The 21,979-nt window shown below is 44.3% G+C and overlaps 1 protein-coding gene across 2 annotated transcripts in view; it reads right to left on the reverse strand.

Annotated features, from left to right (window-relative positions):
- Positions 1-190: 190 nt before the first annotated feature.
- Positions 191-21,979, reverse strand: part of LOC115132020 (myelin transcription factor 1-like) — a 31,288-nt gene continuing 9,499 nt past the window's right edge. For both annotated transcript variants that reach the window (XM_029664192.2, XM_029664190.2), the window contains exons 12-23: positions 15,601-15,809; positions 14,669-14,893; positions 12,865-13,019; positions 12,591-12,653; positions 12,157-12,225; positions 11,617-11,679; positions 11,411-11,494; positions 11,030-11,254; positions 5,707-5,798; positions 1,931-2,034; positions 1,611-1,754; positions 191-1,418 (exon numbers count right to left, since the gene is read on the reverse strand). In XM_029664192.2, the coding sequence (XP_029520052.1) occupies positions 1,275-1,418; positions 1,611-1,754; positions 1,931-2,034; positions 5,707-5,798; positions 11,030-11,254; positions 11,411-11,494; positions 11,617-11,679; positions 12,157-12,225; positions 12,591-12,653; positions 12,865-13,019; positions 14,669-14,893; positions 15,601-15,809 (1,577 nt within the window). In that variant the 3' untranslated portion in view covers positions 191-1,274. The remainder of the gene's footprint in view (positions 1,419-1,610; positions 1,755-1,930; positions 2,035-5,706; positions 5,799-11,029; positions 11,255-11,410; positions 11,495-11,616; positions 11,680-12,156; positions 12,226-12,590; positions 12,654-12,864; positions 13,020-14,668; positions 14,894-15,600; positions 15,810-21,979) is intronic.

The raw sequence follows: 21,979 nt of genomic DNA on the forward strand, positions 1-21,979 counted from the left end.
ATTGTTGCATGTTGGGTTTATATTTTTGTTCAGCGTAGTATACCTGGCTCAGTCCTCATCCTTTCAATTGTTGTATCCCACAACCATTCCACAAAATATCTGTAGCCATAAACAATATTCATATACACTTTTACAATCATTACTCACAATCATAATTCATTGTGACATATTCCATGATGCTTAGTTATATTAGCACAGGTTTTCTTTATTTCAATATCAACATATGGGCAAAGACTAATCCATACACAGCCATCATCACTAACACATAGACAATACAAAATAAATATACACCAACATCTCCATTCACTTTGTTCTTCATTATCAAATAAATATTAAATACATACACATTTCTCCCAGTTCATTGCAAGGTGTCTCAAAATACTTTATGGAATAAAATAAATAATATAAACAAAAGAAAAATCTTTAAAAAATTATCAAAACTTGTCGGTTATAAAATATTTGCACTTAAAAAAGATCCCAGTATTTCAAATAAATAATAAGATATATAAAACAATTTATAGTTGATATTTTAAAATATTTCTATTTTTCAACAGTGCAGAGGAAAACTCCTCTCAATCGCTGTTTAAAAATGTCTTCAGTATAATTTTGTTTTGTAAAAATAAATAAATAGGCCAATAAATAAATGCTGAATAAATAAGCTAAATTAACACAACATGAATAAATAATACATTAAACAGACATTTTTAAGACTCAAATTCATACACAACAATAGTAATGAAACTAAAAACTATCCCCTGGAAGTGCAACATCTACGCTCATAAATACTATCAACATTACTCAATGGGGTTGGAATACATGTACACTATTTAGGAGAATATTGTATGATGGGGTATTGGAGCCAGTATACTGCATTCTTAGTCCGTTCTGAACCATTAAAGTGGCTTTTTTATTATACCCCTCAAAACGTTCCTAAACACCCACACCAACACAGTTTTACTCCAATGCACTCAAGAACACTCAAGACATAATTGAAACTTCCGTACTCATCCATACACAAGTGTGTCCATTGATCTTGATAACCTTCATGCAAGCAGGGAGGGGGAGCAATGTGAAATGGACACATTTTCTCCAAAACAAATACAAGAAAAATCAGGTCTACAGTATATTCCAAAAGCAATGGATTTATTTATAGTTGTTGGGTTTTGTATAGTTGTTGGGTTTTGTATACCCACACACCATGTCACCCTGCTCTCGTTCCTCTTTTCCCTCTCTTTCATATATTCCATTTAGCCTCTTCATTTCCCTTTGAGAGACTATACTTCGATGCCTTTTACTGCTTGGTTGATGGACTCCAACAGAGCGCGGTTTTCCGGGTTTTGGTAGCAATCTTTATTGGAGAACATATGGGTCAAGGTGTCCACGTAGGTATCGAAGTTCTGCTCCGACATAGGCTCCTGCTGAAGTAAACACAAGTAACACGTTAGATAAAGTGTGTATAATTAGAAAATGTGTGTTTTATGCATGTAGATGTGTAAAACTGAGGTTATGTCAACATTTTCTCTCTAAGAGAAAGTGTTTGTGTATGTGTGTGCGTGTGTGTGTGTGTGTGTGTGCATGCTCTGAGTGATCCATCCCTGGGTGTAACTCACAATGTGTGGCAGCCGGATGTTGGACAAGCTGCGGATCAGAGCTTGGCTCAGGCCAGACAGCTCCATGTACAGGGCATCGTTTCTCTCCTCAATCTGCTTGTTCTCCTCCTCCATACTCTTCAGGTTATTCTCCATGGATGAGATCTGGAGCAGAGAACCACAAACCAATAAACCACGGTTCTTCAGTTAGCCACAAACAAGTCAATAACAGCTTATCAGTCCACCACAAACTGTCTATACAATCATTGTTTTTATTTCTAATTGAAATAGGAACGTCAAGACAGTATTTAGTGGTTATTGTTAAGAAGTGGCAGACCAACCTGTGTGTGCAGGTTCATCATGTCATCCTCCATCTCTGAATTGGACTCGCTGAGTTCCCTGATCTCATTGTTCAGTTGCTTGATATCTTCATCATTATCCAGAACTGAATAATTAATAGCAAACCAGTTAGAAACAATAAAACAACTAGCAACAGTCAAACATAATTGAAGATCATCCAGATCATCCATTTTACTGGACAAGACATGACCCACTTTTCATGTTGAGACAAATGCTAACTTCTACTTAAGTGGAATTTTCACTTAGTCTCCAATTGACATCAATGGAAATGTTACTTAAATGGAAATTAGGATTTGTGCCATTATGCACAAACTGTCAGAAATTATTATTATTTAAAACACTACATATAATGTATACCTGAGTAAAATCAAATGTGTATGTATGTACACAACATGACCAAAAGTATGTGGACACCTGCTCGTCGAACATCTCATTCCAAAAGCATGGGCATTAATATGGAGTTGGTCCCCCCTTTGCTCCTATAACATCCTCCACTCTTCTGGGAAGGCTTTCCACTAGATCTTGGAACATTGCTGTGGGGACTTGCTTCCATTCAGCCATAAGAGCACTAGCTCGCAGTCGGAGTTCCAAATCATCCCAAAGGTGTTCGATGGAGTTGAGGTCAGGATCTGCAGGCCAGTCAAGTTCTTCCACACCGATCTCGACAAACATTTCTGAATTGACCTTGCTTTGTGCACGGGGACATTGTCATGCTGAAACAGGAAAGGGCCTTCCCCAAACTGTTGCCAAAAAGTTGGGAAGCACAGAATTGTTTGAATGTTATTGTATGCTGTAGCGTTAAGATTTCCTTTCACTGGAACTAAGGGGCCTAGCCCGAACCGTGAAAAACAGCCCCAGACTATTATTCCTCCTCCACAAAACTTTACAGTTGGCACTATGCATTGGGGCAGGTAGCGTTCTCCTGGTATCCGCCAAACCCAGATTCGTCCATCAGACTGCCAGATGGTGAAGCGTGATACATCACTCCAGAGAACGGGTTTCCACTGCTCCAGAGTCCAATGGAAGCGATCTTTACACCACTCCAACCGACTCATGGCATTACTCATGGTGATCTTTGTTCTTGTGTGTGGCTGCTCGGCCATGGAAACCCATTTCATGAAGCTCCCGACGAACAGTTTTTATACTGACGTTGCTTCCAGAGGCAGTTTGGAACTCATTAGTGAGTGTTGCAACCGAGGACAGACGATTTTTACGCACTTCAGCACTCGGCGATCCCGTTCTGTGAACTTGTGTTGCCTATCACTTCATAGCTGAGCCATTGTTGCTCCCTTGACGTTTCCACTTCACAATAACGCACTTACACTTCACCGTTGCAGTGTAAGTGCTTAAGAAGGAAAGAAATTCCACAAATGAACTTTTAACAAGGCAGACCTGTTAATTGAAATGCATTCCAGGTGACTACCTCCATGAAGCTAGTTGAGAGAATGCCAAGAGTGTGCAAAGCTGTCATCAAAGCAAAGGATGGCAAATTCAAATATAAAATACGTTTTGATTTGTTTACCACTTTTTTGGTTCCTACGTGATTCCATATGTGTTATTTTGATGTGTTATTTTGATGTCTTCATTATTATTCTACAATGTATAAATAGTAAAAATAAGAAAAACCCTTTATTTTTTACAATTATTTTATTTATCTAGGCAAGTCAGTTAAGAACAAATTCTTATTTACAATGATGGCCTAGGAACAGTGGGTTAACTGCCTTGTTCAGGGGCAGAACGACAGATTTTTACCTTGTCAGCTCGGTGTTTCGATCCACCATCCTTTCGGTTACTGGCCCAACTAACCACTAGGCTATCTGCCTTCCCCTGAATGAGCAGGTGTCCAATATGATGTGTATATATATATATATATGTAGATATGTGTATGTGCGTGTGTATATATATATATATATATATATATATATAGACGCACATACATACATACACGCACACACACACACACACACACACAACATTCACCTGACAAAGATATACAGTTGAAGTCGGAAGTTTACATACACCGTAGCCAAATACATTTAAACTCAGTTTTTCACAATTCCTGACATTTAATCAGAATAAAAATTCCCTGTCTTAGGTCAGTTAGGATCACAACTTTATTTTAAGAATGTGAAATGTCAGAATAATAGTAAAGAGAATGATTTATTTCAGCTGGTATTTCTTTAATCACATTCCCAGTGGGTCAGAAGTTTACATAAACCCAATTAGTATTTGGTAGCATTGCCTTTAAATTGGTTAACTTGGGTCAAACGTTTCAGGTAGCCTTCCATAAGCTTCCCACACAATAAGTTGGGTGAATTTTGGCCCATTCCTCCTGACAGAGCTGGTGTAACTGAGTCAGGTTTGTAGGCCTCCTTGCTCGCACAAGCTTTTTCAGTTCTTCCCACAAATGTTCAATAGGATTGGGGTCAGGGCTTTGTGATGACCACTCCAATACCTTGACTTTGTTGTCCTTAAGCCATTTTACCACAACTTTGGAAGTATGCTTGGGATCATTGTACATTTGGAAGACCCATTTGCAACCAAGCTTTAACTTCCTGACTGATGTCTTGAGATGTTGCTTCAAAATATCCACATAATTTTCCTCCCTCATGATGCCATCTATTTTGTGAAGTGCACCAGTCCCTCCTGCAGCAAAGCACCCCCACAACATGATGCTGCCACCCCCGTGCTTCAAGGTTGGCATGGTGTTCTTCGGCTTGCAAGCCTCCCCCTTTTTCCTCCAAACATAACAATGGTCATTATGGCCAAACAGTTCTATTTTTGTTTCATCAGACCAGAGGACATTTCTACAAAAAATACGATCTTTGTCCTCGTGTGCAGTTGCAAACCGTAGTCTGGCTTTTTTATGGCGGTTTAAGAGCAGTGGCTTCTTCCTTGCTGAGCGGCCTTTCAGGTTATGTCAATATAGGACTCGTTTTACTGTGGATATAGATACTTTTGTACCTGTTTCCTCCAGCATCTTCACAAGGTCCTTTGCTGTTGTTCTGGGATTGATTTGCACTTTTTGCACCAAAGTACGTTCATCTCTAGGAGACAGAACGCGTCTCCTTCCTGAGCGGTATGACGGCTGCGTGGTCCCACGGTGTTTATACTTGCGTACTATTGTTTGTACAGATGAACGTGGTACCTTCAGGCGTTTGGAAATTGCTCCCAAGGATGACCTAGACTTGGCTAATTTCTTTTGATTTTCCCATGATGTCAAGCAAAGAGGCACTGTGTTTGAAGGTAGGCCTTAAAATACATCCACAGGTACACCTCCAATTGACTCAAATTATGTCAATTAGCCTATCAGAAGCTTCTAAAGCCATGATATAATTTTCTGGAATTTTCCAGGCTGTTTAAAGGCACAGTCAACTTAGTGTATGTAAACTTCTGACCCCCTGGAATTGTGATACAGTGAGTTCTAAGTGAAATAATCTCTGTAAACAATTGTTGGAAAAATGACTTGCCAAAACTATAGTTTGTTAATTGGTTAAAAGACGAGTTTTAATGACTCCAACCTAAGTGTATGTAAACTTCAGACTTCAACTGTATATCTTTCTATAAATATCTTTGTCAGGTAAATGCTTTGTTAGGTGAATGCTGTATATAAAAGTATTTATGTAGTATGTAATATGTCAAATGTATATGTAACTAAAAAAAGCAATATTTGTCCTCTGAAGACAATGGGTAGATTTTTTTTATATATATATTCTTTTACTGTCAGATGAAGCTTTTAAGTTATGTCCAGACTTACCATCGCTGGCCCTGAACTTTGCTGTAATGTACTCGTCTCCAGGAAACCTGCTTCTCTTCTTATTAGCAGAGGCTCTGGGACAACCAGAGAGACTAGGAGCAACAGAAGAGGAAAAGAGAAGTGAGGCTAGTGATGCGAGCGCTGCTAGAATAGGGCCAATATGACTAACTACTAGTTAGTTTATTTTATTTGAATATGCTATCAGTTCTCTTTACACAATATGTTTTGCCATTCTTTAAAAACCTGTCAAGATGTTAAACTCGGCCTAGAGCTATCCGTCTGATCAAACTGAGCACCCGGGCAAGAAGGACCTTAGTCAGGGAGGTGACCAAGAACCCAGTGACCACTCTGACATAACTACAGAGTCCCTTGGCTGAGATGGGAGAACCTGCCAGAAGGACAACAGTCTCTACAGCACTTTACCAGTCTGGGCTATATGGGAAAGTGGCCAAATGGAGAAAAATGTTCATGACCACATGCCTGGAGTTTGCAAAAAGACACGTGAAAGACTGAAAGCATAAGGATAAAGATGATGTAATAGAACTCTTTGGCCTGAACGCAAAGCACTGTCTGGAAAAAAAACTGGCACAGCTCATCACCCGTCTAACACTATCCCTACTGGTGGTGACATCATACTATGGGGATGCTTTTCATTGCCAGGGAGTTGGAGACTGGTAAGGATAAAGGAAACAATGAATGGAGCCAAATACAGGCAAATCCTTGATGAGAACCTGCTTCAGAGTGCAAACGATTTTCGACTGGGGGCAAAGATTTACATTCCAACAGGACAATGACCCCAAGTATACAGCCAAAGCAACGCTGGAATGGCTTCAAAACAAGAATGTGTAAGTTCTTAAATGGTCCGGCCAGTCAGCAGGTACCCCGGTTAGAGGAGTCGAGGAGCACGTCCAGGAACACTCTGCAATGTTACATCATCTTGGTGCCATGGCGGATCGCGTTGTTCAGACCATGGACCGCTGGGAGAGACAGGAAGTCTCTCCAGTGCCTCGACCAGCGCAACCGGGGTTACCTCTACCCGTCCCATCCGGAACCAGTCCCAGTGGGATGCGTCTCTCCCTTCCCAGGGAGTATGATGGGACGGCAGCACAGTGCCAGGGATTCCTTTTTACAACTAGACCTCTACATGGCCACCGTTCACCCAGCTCCCTCGGAAAGGGAGAGAGTGTCCGCCCTTGTCTCACGCCTCTTGGGGAGAGCTCTGGAGTGGTCAAACGCCGTGTACGGGGAAGGAGACGCGGCGTTGGACCACTTCGAGGAGTTCACCCGCCGCTTCCGGGCCGTCTTCGACCATCCGCCCGAAGGTAGAGCGGCGGGGGAACGGCTCTTCCATTTGAGGCAGGGGACGAGGAGTGCCCAGGAGTTCACCCTGGAATTCCGGATCTTGGCAGCTGGAGCAGGTTGGAACGACAGGGCCCTCATCGACCACTACCGATGCAGCCTGCGCGAGGACGTCCAACGTGAGCTGGCCTGCAGGGATGCCACCATCCCCTTTGACCAACTGGTGGATTTGTGCATTCGGTTGGATAACCTGCTGGTCACCAGGGGATGTCCAGAGGGGGCTCTGTCGGTTCCATCTTCCAGCACCCCCGCTCCGGTGCCCATGGAGTTGGGAGAGGCTGCGCGTAGGAAGGCTGGAGGAGGGGCCATCACGTGCACCATCTGTGGCCGCAGAGGGCACACTTCCAGTCGGTGCCGTGTCGGTCCCTCTGAGAGTCGAGACAGCAGGCAGGGCACTCTGGCGTTACCCCAGGTGAGTTTGCACCACACTCGTCCAGGATCCTCTGTTGACCACCTGTTTGTACCTGTTTATTTCCCTGAGTTTTCCCCGCATTCCCAGCATAAGGCGCTCGTTGATTCAGGTGCAGCTGGGAATTTTATAGACAGAGCGTTAGCCTTTAGTTTAGGGATCCACATTATTCCTGTAGTTAGACCTTTCCCGGTACACGCTCTGGATAGTCGATCATTAGGGTCCGGGTTAATCAGGGAGGCCACCATCTCCCTGGCCATGGAGATGCAGGGGGGTCACGAGGAGAAAATCAGTCTCTTCCTCATTGACTGTCCTGCGTTTCCCGTGGTACTAGGCCTTCCCTGGTTGGCTCATCATAACCCCACCATTTCCTGGCAACAGAGGGCTCTCACAGGGTGGTCGCGAGAGTGCTCAGGGAGGTGTGTAGGGGTTTCCGTTGGTGCTACCATGGTGGAAAGTCCAGACCAGGTCTCCAGCGTGCGCATCCCCGCAGAATATGCCGATTTGGCTCTCGCCTTCTGTAAAAAGAAGGTGACTCAATTACCACCTCATCGACGGGGGGATTGTGCGATAAATCTCCTGGCAGACGCTGCGCTTCCCAGGAGTCACGTGTATCCTCTGTTGCAAGTGGCTATGGAGACATATGTCTCTGAATTCCTGCGTCAGGGGTACATTCGGTCCTCCACTTCACCCGCCTCCTCGAGTTTCTTTTTTGTGAAGAAGAAGGATGGAGGTCTGCGCCCGTGCATTGACTATCAAGGTTTCAATCAAATCACGGTGAGGTACAGTTACCCGCAACCTCTTATCGCCACGGCGATTGAGTCAATGCATGGGGTGTGCTTCTTCACTAAACTGGATCTCAGGAGTGCGTATAACCTGGTGCGTATCCGGAAGGGAGACGAGTGGAAGACAGCGTTTAGTACCACCACAGGGCATTATGAGTACCTCGTCATGCCGTACGGGTTGATGAATGCTCCATCAGTTTTCCAATCCTTTGTAGACAAGATTTTCAGGGACCTGCACGGGCAGGGTGTAGTGGTATATATCGATGACATTCTGATATACTGTACTCCGCTACACGCGCCGAGCATGTGTCCTTGGTGTGCAGGGTACTTGGACGACTGTTGGAGCATGACCTGTACGTCAAGGCCGAGAAATGCCTGTTCTTTCAGCAGGCCATCTCCATCCTAGGGTATCACATTTCCACATCAGGGGTGGAGATGGAGAGTGACCGCATTGCAGCCATGTGTAATTGGCCGACTCCCACCACGGTAAAGGACGTGCAGCGATTTTTAGGGTTTGCCAATTACTACCGGAGATTTATCCGGGGTTTTGGCCAGGTGGCTGCTCTCATTACCTCACTGCTGAAGGGGGGTCATGTACGGTTGCAGTGGTCGGCTGAGGCGGACAGGGCTTTTGGGCACCTGAGAGCTCTGTTTACCTCGGCTCCTGTGCTGGCCCATCCGGATCCCTCTTTGGTGTTCATAGTGGAGGTGGACGCGCCCGAGGCTGTTATAGGAGCCGTGCTCTCACAGCGCTCGGGTACGCCACCGAAACTCCGCCCCTGTGCTTTCTTCTCGAAGAGGCTCAGTCCGGATGAGAGTAACTATGATGTGGGGGACTGGGAGCTGTTGGCTGTGGTTAAAGCATTGGAGGCGTGGAGACATTGGCTTGAGGGGGCTAAACACCCTTTCCTCATCTGGACTGACCACCGCAACCTGGAGTACATCCGGGCAGTGAGGAGACTGAGCAAGGTGGGCCATGTTCTTTACCCGTTTTGTGTTTACCCTACCCTACAGACCAGTTTCCCAGAATATGAAGGCAGATGCATTGTCCCGGCTCTATGACACAGAGGAGCGGCCCATGGATCCCACTCCCCTACTCCCGGACTCCTGCCTGGCAGCGCCGGTCATGTGGGAGCTGGACGCGGACATTGAGCAGGCGTTACGTACAGAGCCGCTCCCCTCCAGTGTCCCGTCGGGTGTGTGTACGTTCCGTCTGCTGTCCGTGACCAGTTGATCTATTGGGTCCACACGTCACCCTCCTCTGGTCATCCGGGGATTGGTCGGATGGTGCTCTGTCTGACTGGGAAGTACTGGTGGCCCACCTTGGCAAAGGACTTGAGGGTTTATGTTTCCTCCTGCTCGGTGTGCGCCCAGTGTAAGGCTTCGAGACACCTGCCCAGAGGTAAGCTACATCCCTTACCCATTCCACAACGACCTTGGTCACACCTGTCGGTGGATTTTCTAACCGATCTTCCTCTTTCCTCTTTTTTCCTCTACGATCCTGGTCGTTGTGGATCGTTTCTCTAAGTCCTGTCGTCTCCTCCCTCTGCCCGGTCTTCCTATGGCCCTACAGACTGCGGAAGCCCTGTTTACTCACGTCCTCCAGCACAACGGGGTGCCTGAAGATATAGTGTCTGATCGGGGTCCCCAGTTCACGTCGAGAGTCTGAAAGACGTTCATGGAATGTCTGGGGGTCTCGATCAGCCTCACCTCGGGTTTTCACCCCGAGAGTAACGAGCAGGTAGAGAGAGTCAACCAGGATGTCGGCAGGTTTCTGCGGTCCTATTGCCAGGACCGGCCGGGGGAGTGGGTGGCGTTTGTGCCCTGGGCCGAGATGGCACAGAACTCGCTTTGCCACTCATCCACTAACCTCTCCCCTTTTCAGTGCGTATTGGGGTACCAGCCGGTTCTGGCGCCATGGCATCAGGGTCAGACCGAGGCTCCGGTGTTCGCACCCGAAACCTGCCCCTCCGCCTGCCCTGCCGGAAGCTGGGTCCGCGGTTTGTGGGGCCATTCAAAGTCCTGAGGAGGGTGAACGAGGTGTGTCACAGGTTACAGCTTCCCTCCGATTACCTTATTAACCCCTCGTTCCATGTGTCTCTCCTCAGGCCGGTGGTGGCTGGTCCGCTCCAGGAATCTGAGGTGCGAGAGGTTCCTCCGCCCCCTCTGGACATCGAGGGGTCCCGGCGTACTCCGTTCGTTCCATCCTGGATTCGAGGCGTCGGGCGGGGGGACTTCAGTACCTTGTGGAGTGGGAGTAGTACGGTCCGGAGGAAAGGTGCTGGGTCCCGGTTGCGGATGTTTTGGACCCCGAACTGCTGCGGGAGTTTCACCACTGGAGCCGCGCATCAAGGGGGGTACTGTCACGACTTCCGCCGAAGTCGCCTCCTCTCCTTGTTCGGGCGGCATTCAGCGATCGACGTCACCAGCTTTCTAGCCATCGCCGCTCCATTTTTCATATTTCATTTGTTTTGTCTTGTTCCATACACACCTGGTTTTCATTCCCTAATCACACTGCATGTATTTCGTCCTCTGTTCCCCTCCATGTCTTTGTGTGAAATTGTATTTATGTTATGTGGGTATTGTTAAGCGCCATACTTTTTGTCTATTGTTCCGTGTTTGGGCACATTTATGTACTTTTGTGCTTTCGTTGGACCGGAATAAAAAGTGTGCCTGTTCACTACACTCTGCTGACTTCGCCTCCCGTACAAACCCTTAACAGTAAGAACACAAACAAAAACCTTTATTTGAATTTGATTGAGTGTAATACCTGCGGTGTGTGAGGAAGCTGCCATTGGCGTGTCCTGATCCGTCACAGCCGGGGGTGGGACAGGTGGGTCCCTCAGTCTTAAAGGCCTTCCAGGAGAAAGGAGAGCCGTTGAGGAGCCCCTCCTTTTGACGCCGCGCTGCCAGGGGGCACCCATAGGCACTGCGGTGGGTGGCATACTTCCCACTGATGTGGCCCAGGCTGTCACAGCCGGGCACCGGGCATCTACTAATGGAGGGGGGAAGTGAAGAAGAGGAGAAAGAAGAGCGAAAGAGAGAGAAGAAAGCAATCAGCATTTCGTTTGAGAGCTAGAGGGCCGAATAAAGGACAATCCATTGTGTGGATTGTAAAGAAAAGAAAACAAATGGTTTGTCGTGGACGAACCTTAAAAGCTCAGAGTCTTCCTTGTCGTCCTTGGTGGGTGTTGTCTTGACCGCACCTTTCTTTGCACGAGGGCATCCAGACAAACTGACAGAGACATAGAGAGAAAAATACGGATTCAAATACAGTCCTTTTTAGACTATCTTGCAGTAGGATTGTCTAGGATGAATTAAAAATAGAAACAAAAGCAATAAACTATCTGTGTGTACCTTCTATGGGAGGCGTAGTTTCCAGTGATGTGACCTGATCCATCGCATCCAGGGGTCGGACACCTGGGGTCAACCAGACAGAGGTCAGCACAAGTCATGTGAGCATAGCATAGGAAATGTAAAGAACATACGAAAGCGTTTCTCATAAAAGTAGCTAACACTTTCTCTATAGGATTGCAATTTGTTTGATACAGGAGATCACAGCAGAGGAAGACACATCCCTGCACATTGTGGTGACAATACAAAGATCAGTAGGGTTCAGTCATGTCAGTATAAAGTAGGGTTAGAACAGGGATAGGGATCTCTGGTCCAGGAGGGCCACAGCGTGTGTAGAATTTTATTTCAGCCCAGCACTAACACCTAATTCAAATCCTTGACTAACCATGATCTTCAAGTCAGACAACAGTTAGGTTTGCAGATGTGTTGGAGCTGAACTGGAACCAATACATGCACACACATGCAACACTCCATGAGCAGAGTTACCCCTGGGTTGGAAGGAAGGAAGGAAGGACGGAAGGGGGAATACAAGCACAGACATACTTAAGTTCAGCAGAGTGGGCTGCCATGAGGGTCCGAAGAGACTTATCAGCAAGAGGACAGCCTGACAGACTGGAAGATATGGAAAATATAGAGAGAGAGAGAGGGGGGAGCGAGAGAGAGAGGGAAGGAGAGCGATGGAGAGGATATTGTGAAGTCATTTAATAAGGGGCAGAACAAAGGAAAGGGCTCGATCCCAATCATAACAATGAATATTGTTTACAGGATTCATTGTAGCACAGGATAAGAGAGTAATAGAGAATAGTCATTATTGAAAGTTCTGGATTTGTAATGCAGATGTGCAGATTAGTTGACATTCAGAATCAGTGCCTGACAAACACTATAAATGCAGTTGTATGTAGTTGTAAGACGGAAAATGTGAAACAGCGCTACCGACTGCATTGGTTGAAATGCAGGGGAGTGGGGCTGTGTCATACCTCCGATGTGAAGCGTAGTTTCCAGTGATGTGCCCACTGCCATCACAACCTGGGGTGGGACATCTGGAGATAATTGGAAATTAATTAATTAATTGAAAACATAGTGAGGGTGGATGGCAGTACTACTTTGAACTATGTCCTTTATAATAGTTATGTGTCAGCCTTGAGATTAGAGTACTCCATAGATAGAAATTTTAAGATTAAAATTGGGATGCTTTTTCTCTTATAATGTTGTTATGAATGCTGGATTGAAGTTATTTTAGAGCAGACTTACAGTAGAACCTCTTTCTTGCAGTCTTTGGGCGAGAACTGGACCTTGAAGCTGGACGTGGTGACCTCGCCTGGGTACTTCCTGTCCTCCATGCTCTCCTGAGCGATGTCATCGTCCTCTGCATCAGAAGAGGTGTAGGAGTGGGCCACAAAGTCCACCTGGGGGAAGGTCAAACAAACACAGGTAAGGATGGAGAGAGATTATAGTTTATCATTTCATCCATCCCTGATTCATTGCCAGGATGTTCCATTGAGATAAAAAGGCAATCTTACAATTTTGATTTGGAATAGTTACGTAAATGTGATATTTCAGGTTTATTTTTTATTTTTTTTGCACAAATATATATTTTTACCTGTTTTTGCTTTGTTATTATGGGTATTGTGTGTAGCTTGATGAGGGGAAATATTTAATACATTTTAGAATAAGGCTGTAAAGTAACAAAAGGTGGAAAAGGTCAATGGGTCTGAATATTTTTTCAGAATCCATCTGTGCCACTGAGTCTGGCTTAATTCCAGTTTGTCTACATATTAATAATTTACATGTTGGATTCAGGTCTCCATTTCAACCAACAATCTAAGTTAAAGAATAGGACTAAAACAAATCAAACTTTAAATGCAGTTTGATTTGATTCAATCAAATTCTTTAACTTTTGTTTTTGGTTGAGAAGGAGACGTGAATACAACATATTTATTATCAACTTGTAGATTCCATTTGAAATTAACCAAACTCTAGGCCTATATGTATTTGAATCATGTGCTGAATAGCTGTTGATTACTTCCCAAATACTATACAGGCCTAAATAGCATCATTGATGATGTATGATTGATAAAGTTCAACCTACCCTTTGGAATGACTTCGATAATCATTCTCACGATAGCACAACACGATAGCAACAATTATTCTCATGATAGCACATTGGTACTAGTCGGTGACAAAAGCTAAGCAGGGTTGGGCTTTGTTAAAATCCTGGATGGGAGACTGAAAGGATGGCTGTAGATGGATCAACTCTCCAGTAGGAGGTGCTGCCCAGCCTATAGCTTTTTCTTATTGTGCATATTACCTTGAAGATCTGACGTTCTTTCAAAGGTACAACTTCAACATATTTAATACAAGGTTTGTCTTTGAAAATTGGTTACCATGATGACATAATCCTGTGGTTTAAAATGTTTTCCTCAAAAGCAGCATACCACCCTGCATCATGATGCTGGCTTTCCTCTGAAGCTAAGCAGGGTTGGTCCTGGTCAGTCCCTGGATGGGAGACCAGATGCTGTTGGAGGGCAAGTAGGAGGCACTCTTTCTTCTGGTTGAAATAAAATATCCCTTTTCCCCAGGGCAGTGATTGGGGACATTGCCCTGTGTAGGGTGCTGTCTTTTGGATGGGAAGTTAAACGGGTGTCTTCTCTGTGTTCACTAAAGATCCCACGGCACTTATCGTAAGAGTAGGGGTGTTAACCCCGGTGTACTGGCTAAATTCCCAATCTGGCCCTCATACCATCATGGCCGTCTAATCATCCCCAGCTTCCAAATGAATCATTCATCCCCCTTCCTCTCCCCTGTAACTATTCCCCAGGTCGTTGCTGTAAATGAGAATGTCTTCTCAGTCAACTTACCTTGTAAAAAAAAAAAAAAGGTTGATAACTTTTTTCAAATCCAATATGTATTTTCCACATCACAATACGTAGACAGATTACGTTGAAACAATGTTGATTTAACCAGTTTGTGCCCAACGGGTAACCTCTCTCAAGACTAACATTATCATAATTCCAATGGTTTGGTGTTATTTGCAGACTTGGCGTTATGTGGTTACCTCATCTTGCTCCTCTTCCTCTTTGGGACAGTTTGGCTTGGTGAAGTCCAGAGGCCCTTCCCACTCCTCTTGCAGGTGGGCCTGGGACAAGGGAACACCTCCCAGGTGCTGCGAGGAAGAGGAGGAGGATAAAGATGGGTCTGGTGATTGCATCCCTTCCCTCTTGATGGGCTTCTTCATGCTCAGGTCCAGTGTACCATTCTCATCCACTTCAATATCAATTTCCTGAAGGTACAAGGACTATGTTAGCGTGTGCGTGTGTGTGTGTGTGTGTGTGTACCAGTGGAGACTGTTGAGGGAGGACGACTCCTAATAATGTCTGGACTGGAGTAAATGGAATGGCATCAAACACATGGAATCCATTTGTTTGATGCATTTGATACCATTCCACTGATTCCACCCCAGCCATTACCATGAGCCCATCCTCCCCAATTAAGGTGCCACCAACCTCCTCTAGTGTGTATAGATGTAGGATCCTAATTTGATCACTATTTTGTTAATGAGACTTTTTCTGGGCTTCTCGCAGAAGCTCAGGAAAATTCCTGCAGATAAGCTTCTGATTTACATAAATTCACACAAAAGAAACACTGATACATGGTTATATTAACAGTATTGAACTTTTCATGTAGCCTACTTTTGGCCAGCTAATAGCCTAACCACAGATCAAGCAACATTATGGACTAATTGTTCAAATCTTGTTGCTGCAATATAATTTTGCTGTGACAATATAGGTCAAATGTAGATCCTACACCTGTATATTTATGTACATTGATGACAAAAGTTAGAAGATCATAAGATCAGGTTGATTCGCCAGAAAGTGCATGGTCAGGTAATGCAGTGTGTCCAATAAATATTTTCAAGAGGGAAAGACTTTGTAAAGTCAACTACCAACACCAATAGGATAGGATGGGCTGGGTAGCAAAGAGGCCTACCTTGCCGGCTGCGTCCTGCTGTTTGGTGCTAAGGTTCTCGGGCCTTTCCCAGCAGCGCGTGGACAGGTTCAGGATGGCAGTGGCAGCCATGTGAGCAGCCTCAGCATCATGGGAGTAATCGTAGCCGCTGGAGGACGAGGAAGAGCTGCTCTTTGCATATCCTCCTGACAAGCTATGGCTCGGGGACGAGGCCTTAGGGAATGGTTTAGCTGTGGAGGAGAGAGAGGGTGGGAGTCCAAATGAGAATTCATCCTCCCAGTTGAACATGCACCAAGCCACCATTACAGTTCTCCCTATAACCAACCAATTTCTCTCATGAGCACTGACATAACAAATGAAAGTTATGTTTTGGTAGTTAAGGAATGGTTTCCAACAGAAATTCAACAAATGCCAAGATCACCTTTTTTTATATAGGGGATAGATCACCTATGAAATTAGCAGATATAATTGGAGTCTATCAAATAACATTACTTGCATAATATCGAATCCCCTGGTTGTTGGACTTGGTGGAAAACAAAACAATTCTGTATATACAGTGCCTTCGGACTTTTTCCACATTTTGTTAAATTACAGCCTTGTTCTGAAATTGATTAGAAAATGTTTTCCCTCAGCAATCTACACACAATGCCCCATTACAAAGAAAAAAAAACAGGTTTAAATTTTTTTTTGCTAATTTATTTTTTTAAAAGAACAGAAATACTTTATTTACATAAGTATTGAGACCCTTTGCTATGAGACTCGAAATTGAGCTCAGGTGCATCCTGTTTCCATTGGTTTCCATTGATCATCCTTGAGATGTTTCTACAACTTGATTGGAGTCCACCTGTGGTAAATTCAATTGATTGGCCATGATTTGGAAAGGCATATACATGTCTATATAAGGGCCCACAGTTGACAGTGCACGTCAGAGCAAAAACCAAGCCATGAGTTCGAAGGAATTGTCTGTAGAGCTCCGTGACAGGATTGTGTCGAGGCACAGATCTGGGGAAGGGTACCAAAAAATGTCTGCAGCATTGAAGGTCCCCAAGAACACAGTGACCTTCATCATTCTTAAATGGAAGAAGTTTGGAACCACCAAGACTCTTCCTAGAGCTGAGCAATCAGGGGAGAAGGGCCTTGGTCAGGGAGGTGTCCAAGAACCCAATGGTCACTCTGACAGAGCTCTAGAGTTCCTCTGTGGAGATGGGAGAACCTTCCAGTAGGACAACTATCTCTGCAGCACTCCACAAATCAGGCCTTTATGGTAGTATGGCCAGGCGGAAGCCACTGCCTTTGCCAAAAGGCACCTAAAGACTCTCAGACCATGAGAAACAAAATTCTCTGGTCTGATGAAACCAAGATTGAACTCTTTGGCCTGAATGCCAAGCGTCACGTCTGGAGGAAACCTGGCAACATCCCTACAGTGAAGCATGGTGGTGGCAGCATCATGCTGTGGGGATGTTTACAGCGGCAGGGACTGGGAGACTAGTCAGGATCGAGGCAAAGATGAACGGAGCAAAGTACAGAGAGATCCTTGATGAAAACCTGCTCCAGAGCACTCAGGACCCCCGACTGGGGCGAAGGTTCCCCTTCCAACAGGACAACAACCCCTAAGCACACAGCTAAGACAACGCAGGAGTGGCTTCAGGACGAGTCTCTGAATGTCCTTGAGTGGCCCAGCCAGAGCCCGGATTTGAACCCGAATGAACATCTCTGGAGAGACCTGAAAATAGCTGTGCAGCATCACTTCCCATCTACCCTGACAGAGCATGAGAGGATCTGCAGAGAATGGGAGAAACTCCCCAAATACAGGTGTGCAAAGCTTGTAGCGTCATACTCAAGCATAATTTAGGCTGTAATCATTGCCATAGGTGCTTCAACAAAGTACTGAGTAAAGAGTCTGAATGATTATGTAAACGTAATATTTCCGGTTTTAATTTTGTTTTTGCTTTGTCGGTATGGGGTATTGTGTATAGATTGATGAGGGGGGAGGAAACAATGTAATACATTTTAGAATAAGGCTGTAACGTAACAAAATGTGGAACATACTTTCCGAAAGTATTCATACACCTTGTTTTACAGCCTGAATGCAAAATGGATTAGATTGGTTTTTTTGTCACCCATCTACACACAATACCTCATAATGACAAACTGAAAACCTGTATATTGACATTTTTGTAAATGTACATACAGTTCCAGTCAAAAGTTTGGACACACCTACTCATTCTAGGGTTTTTCTTTATTTGACTATTTTCTACATTGTAGAATAATAGTGAAGACATCTCAACTATGAAATAACACATATGGAATCATATGTAACCAAAAAAGTGAACCAAAAAAGTGTTAAACAAATCTAAATATATTTTATGTTTGAGATTCTTCATTCTTCAAGTAGCCACCCTTTGCCTCGATGACAGATTTGCAGACTCTTGGCATTCTCTCAACAAGATTCATGAGGTAGTCACCTGGAATTTATTTCAATTAACAAGTCTGCCTCGTTAAAAGTTCATTTGTGGCAAGACGGTGAGACATGAAGGTCAGTCAATCGTGAAAATGTCAAGAACTTTGAACGTTTCTTCAAGTGCAGTCACAAAAACCATCAAGCGCGCTATGATGAAAATGGCTCTCATGAGGACCGCCACAGGAAAGGAGACCCAGAGTTACTTCTGCTGGAGAGGATAAGTTCATTAGAGTTACCAGTCTCAGAATTTGCAGCCCAAATAAATGCTTCACAGAGGTCAAGAAACAGACACATCTCAACATCAACTGTTCAAAGGAGAAAAACGTGAAACAGGCCTTCATGATCGAATTTCTGCAAAGAAACCACTACTAAAGGACACCAATAAGAAGAAGAGACTTGCTTGGGCCAAGAAACATGAGCAATGGACATTAGACCGGTGGAAATCTGTCCCTTGGTCTGATGAGTCCAAATTTGAGATTTTTGGTTCCAACCATTGTGTCTTTGTGAGAGGCAGAGTAGGTGAACGGATGATCTCTGCATGTGTAGTTCCCACCATGAAGCATAGAGGAGGAGGTGTGATGGTGTGGGGGTGCTTTGCTGCTGACACTGTCTGTGTGATTTATTTAGAATTCAAGGCATACTAAACCAGCACGGCTACCACAGCATTCTGCAGCGATACGCCATCCCATTTGGTTCGCGCTTAGTGGGACTATCAATTGCTTTTCAACAGGACAATGACCCAACAAATCAAATAAAAAAAATAAAAGATTATCACATATTTAGCAGATGTTATTGCGGCTGTAGCGAAATGCTTGTGTACCTAGCTCCAACAGTGCAGTAATATCTAACAATTCACAACAATACACACAAATCTAAAAGTAAAATAATGGAATTAAGAAATATATAAATATTAGGACGAGCAATGTCGGAGTGGCATTGACTAAAACACAGTAGAATAGAATACAGAATATAGATATGAAATGAATAAAGCAGTATGTAAACATTATTAAAATGACTAGTGTTATATTATTAAAGTGACCAGTGATTCCATGTATATGTATATAGGGCAGCAGCCTCTAAGGTGCAGGGTTGAGTAACTGGGTGGTAGCCGGCTAGTGATGGCTATTTAACAGTCTGATGTCCTTGATATAGAAGCTGTTTTTCATTCTCTTGGTCCCAGCTTTGATGCACCTGTACTGACCTTGCCTTCTGGATGATAGCGGGGTGAACAGGTTGTGGCTCGGGTGGTTGATGTCCTTGATGATCTTTTTGGCCTTCATGTGACATCGGGTGCTGTAGGTGTCCTGTAGGGCAGGCAGTGTGCCCCCGGTGATGTGTTGGGCAGACCGCACCACCCTCTAGAGAGCCCTGTGGTTGCGGGCAGTGCAGTTGCCATACCAGGCAGTGATACAGCCTGACAGGATGCTCTTAATTGTACATCTGTAAAAGTTTGTGAGGGTCTTAGGAACCAAGCCAAATTTCTTCTGCCTCCTGAGGTTGAAGAGGCGCTATTGCGCCTTCTTCACCACACTGTCTCTGTGGGTGGACCATTTCAGATTGTCAGTGTATTGTATGCCGAGGAACTTGAAGCTTTTCACCATATCCACTGCAGTCCCGTTGATGTGGATAGGGGCGTGCTCCCTCTGCTTTTTCCTGAATCCCACAATCAGCTCCTTTGTTTTGTTGATGTTGAGGGAGAGGTTATTTTCCTGGCACCACTCCGCCAGGGCCCTCACCTCCTCCCTCGTCAGTGTTGTTAATCAGGCCTACAATGGTTGTGTCGTCTGCAAACTTGATGATTGAGTTGGAGTGTGTGGCCACGCAGTCATGGGTGAACAGAGAGTACAGGAGGGGGCTGAGCACGCATCCTTCTGGGGGCCCAGGTGTTGAGGATCAGTGAAGTGGAGGTATTGTTTCCTAACTTCACCACCTGGAGGTGGCCCTTCAGGAAGTTCAGGACACAGTTGCACAGGGCGGGGTTCAGACCCAGGTCCCCGAGCTTAATGATGAACTTGGAGGGTACTATGCTGTTGAAGGCTAAGATATAGTCAATGAACAGCATTCTTACATAGGTATTCCTCTTGTCCAGATGGGATAGGGCAGTGTGCACTGCAATGGTGATTGCATCGTCTGTGGATCTATTGGGGTAGTAAGCCAATTTACATTTACATTTAAGTCATTTAGCAGACGCTCTTATCCAGAGCGACTTACAAATTGGTGCATTCACCAATTGAAGTGGGTCTAGGGTGTCTGGTAAGGTAGAGGTGATATGATCCTTAACTAGCCTCTCAAAGCACTTCATGATGACAGAAGTGAGTGCTAAGGGGCGATAGTCATTTAGTTCAGTTACCTTTGCTTTCCTGGGTACAGGAACATTTTTTTTTTTTTTTTTTTTTTTTAAATCCCACCTTTATTTAACAAGGTAGGCTAGTTGAGAACAAGTTCTCATTTGCAACTCCGACCTGGCCAAGATAAAGCATAGCAGTGTGAACAGACAACAACACAGAGTTACACATGGAGTAAACAATTAACAAGTCAATAACACAGTAGAAAAAAAAGAGAGTCTATATACATTGTATGCAAAAGGCATGAGGAGGAAGGCGAATAATTACAATTTTGCAGATTAACACTGGAGTGATAAATGATCAGATGGTCATGTACAGGTAGAGATATTGGTGTGCAAGAGCAGAAAAGTAAATAAATATAAACAGTATGGGGATGAGGTAGGTAAAATTGGGTGGGCTATTTACCGATAGACTATGTACAGCTGCAGCGAAGTTGGTGAGGGAGATAAAAGTCTCCAACTTCAGCGATTTTTGCAATTCGTTCCAGTCACAGGCAGCAGAGAACTGGAACGAAAGGCGGCCAAATGAGGTGTTGGCTTTAGGGATGATCAGTGAGATACACCTGCTGGAGCGCGTGCTACGGGTGGGTGTTGCCATCGTGACCAGTGAACTGAGATAAGGTGGAGTTTTATCTATCATGGATAATGGTGGACATCTTGAAGCAAGTGGTGACAGCAGACTGGGATAGGGAGAGATTGAATGTCTCCATAAACACTCCAGCCAGCTGGTCTGCACATGCTCTGAGGACCGTCAGCCTTGTGAGGATTAACACGCTTAAATGTCTTACTCATGTCGGCCACGGAGAACAAGAGCCCACAGTCCTTGGTAAGGGGTCTATGGAGCGGTTACAACAGCGGAGTCTGGGACCAGTCCTGCTATTACTCTGACTGTTGGTACGGAAGCAGTTAAAACTGACTAATGCCAGGAAGGTGGCAGGACCTATGAATTCAGACTAGAGGTTGACCGATTAATCGAAATGGCCGATTAATTGGGGCCGATTTCAAGTTTTCATAACAATCGGAAATCGGTATTTTTGGACACTGATTTGGCCAATTTAAAAAATGTTTTTTTTACACCTTTATGTAACTAGGCAAATCAGTTAATGTTAATGTTGTCGATGTGTTCCTGGTTCGAACCCAGGTAGGGGTGAGGAGAGGGACGGAAGCTATACTGTTACACTGGCAATACTAAAGTGCCTATAAGAACATCCAATAGTCAAAGGTATATGAAATACAAATGGTATAGAGAGAAATAGTCCTATAAATACTATATTAACTACAACCTAAAACCTCTTACCTGGGAATATTGAAGTCTCATGTTAAAATGAACCACCAGCTTTCATATGTTCTCATGTTCTGAGCAAGGAACATAAATGTTAGCTTTTTTACATTTTTACACACTTTTACTTTCTTCTCCAACACTTTGTTTTTGCATTATTTAAACCAAATTGAACATGTTTCATTATTTATTTGAGGCTAAATGGATTTTTATTGATGTATTATATTAAGTTAAAATAAGTGTTCATTCAGTATTGTTGTAATTGTCATTATTACAAATACATTTTAAAAATTGGCCGATTAATTGGTATCTGCTT

Source organism: Oncorhynchus nerka, linkage group LG7, assembly GCF_034236695.1.
Source record: "Oncorhynchus nerka isolate Pitt River linkage group LG7, Oner_Uvic_2.0, whole genome shotgun sequence".
Taxonomy (NCBI): Eukaryota; Metazoa; Chordata; class Actinopteri; order Salmoniformes; family Salmonidae; genus Oncorhynchus; species Oncorhynchus nerka.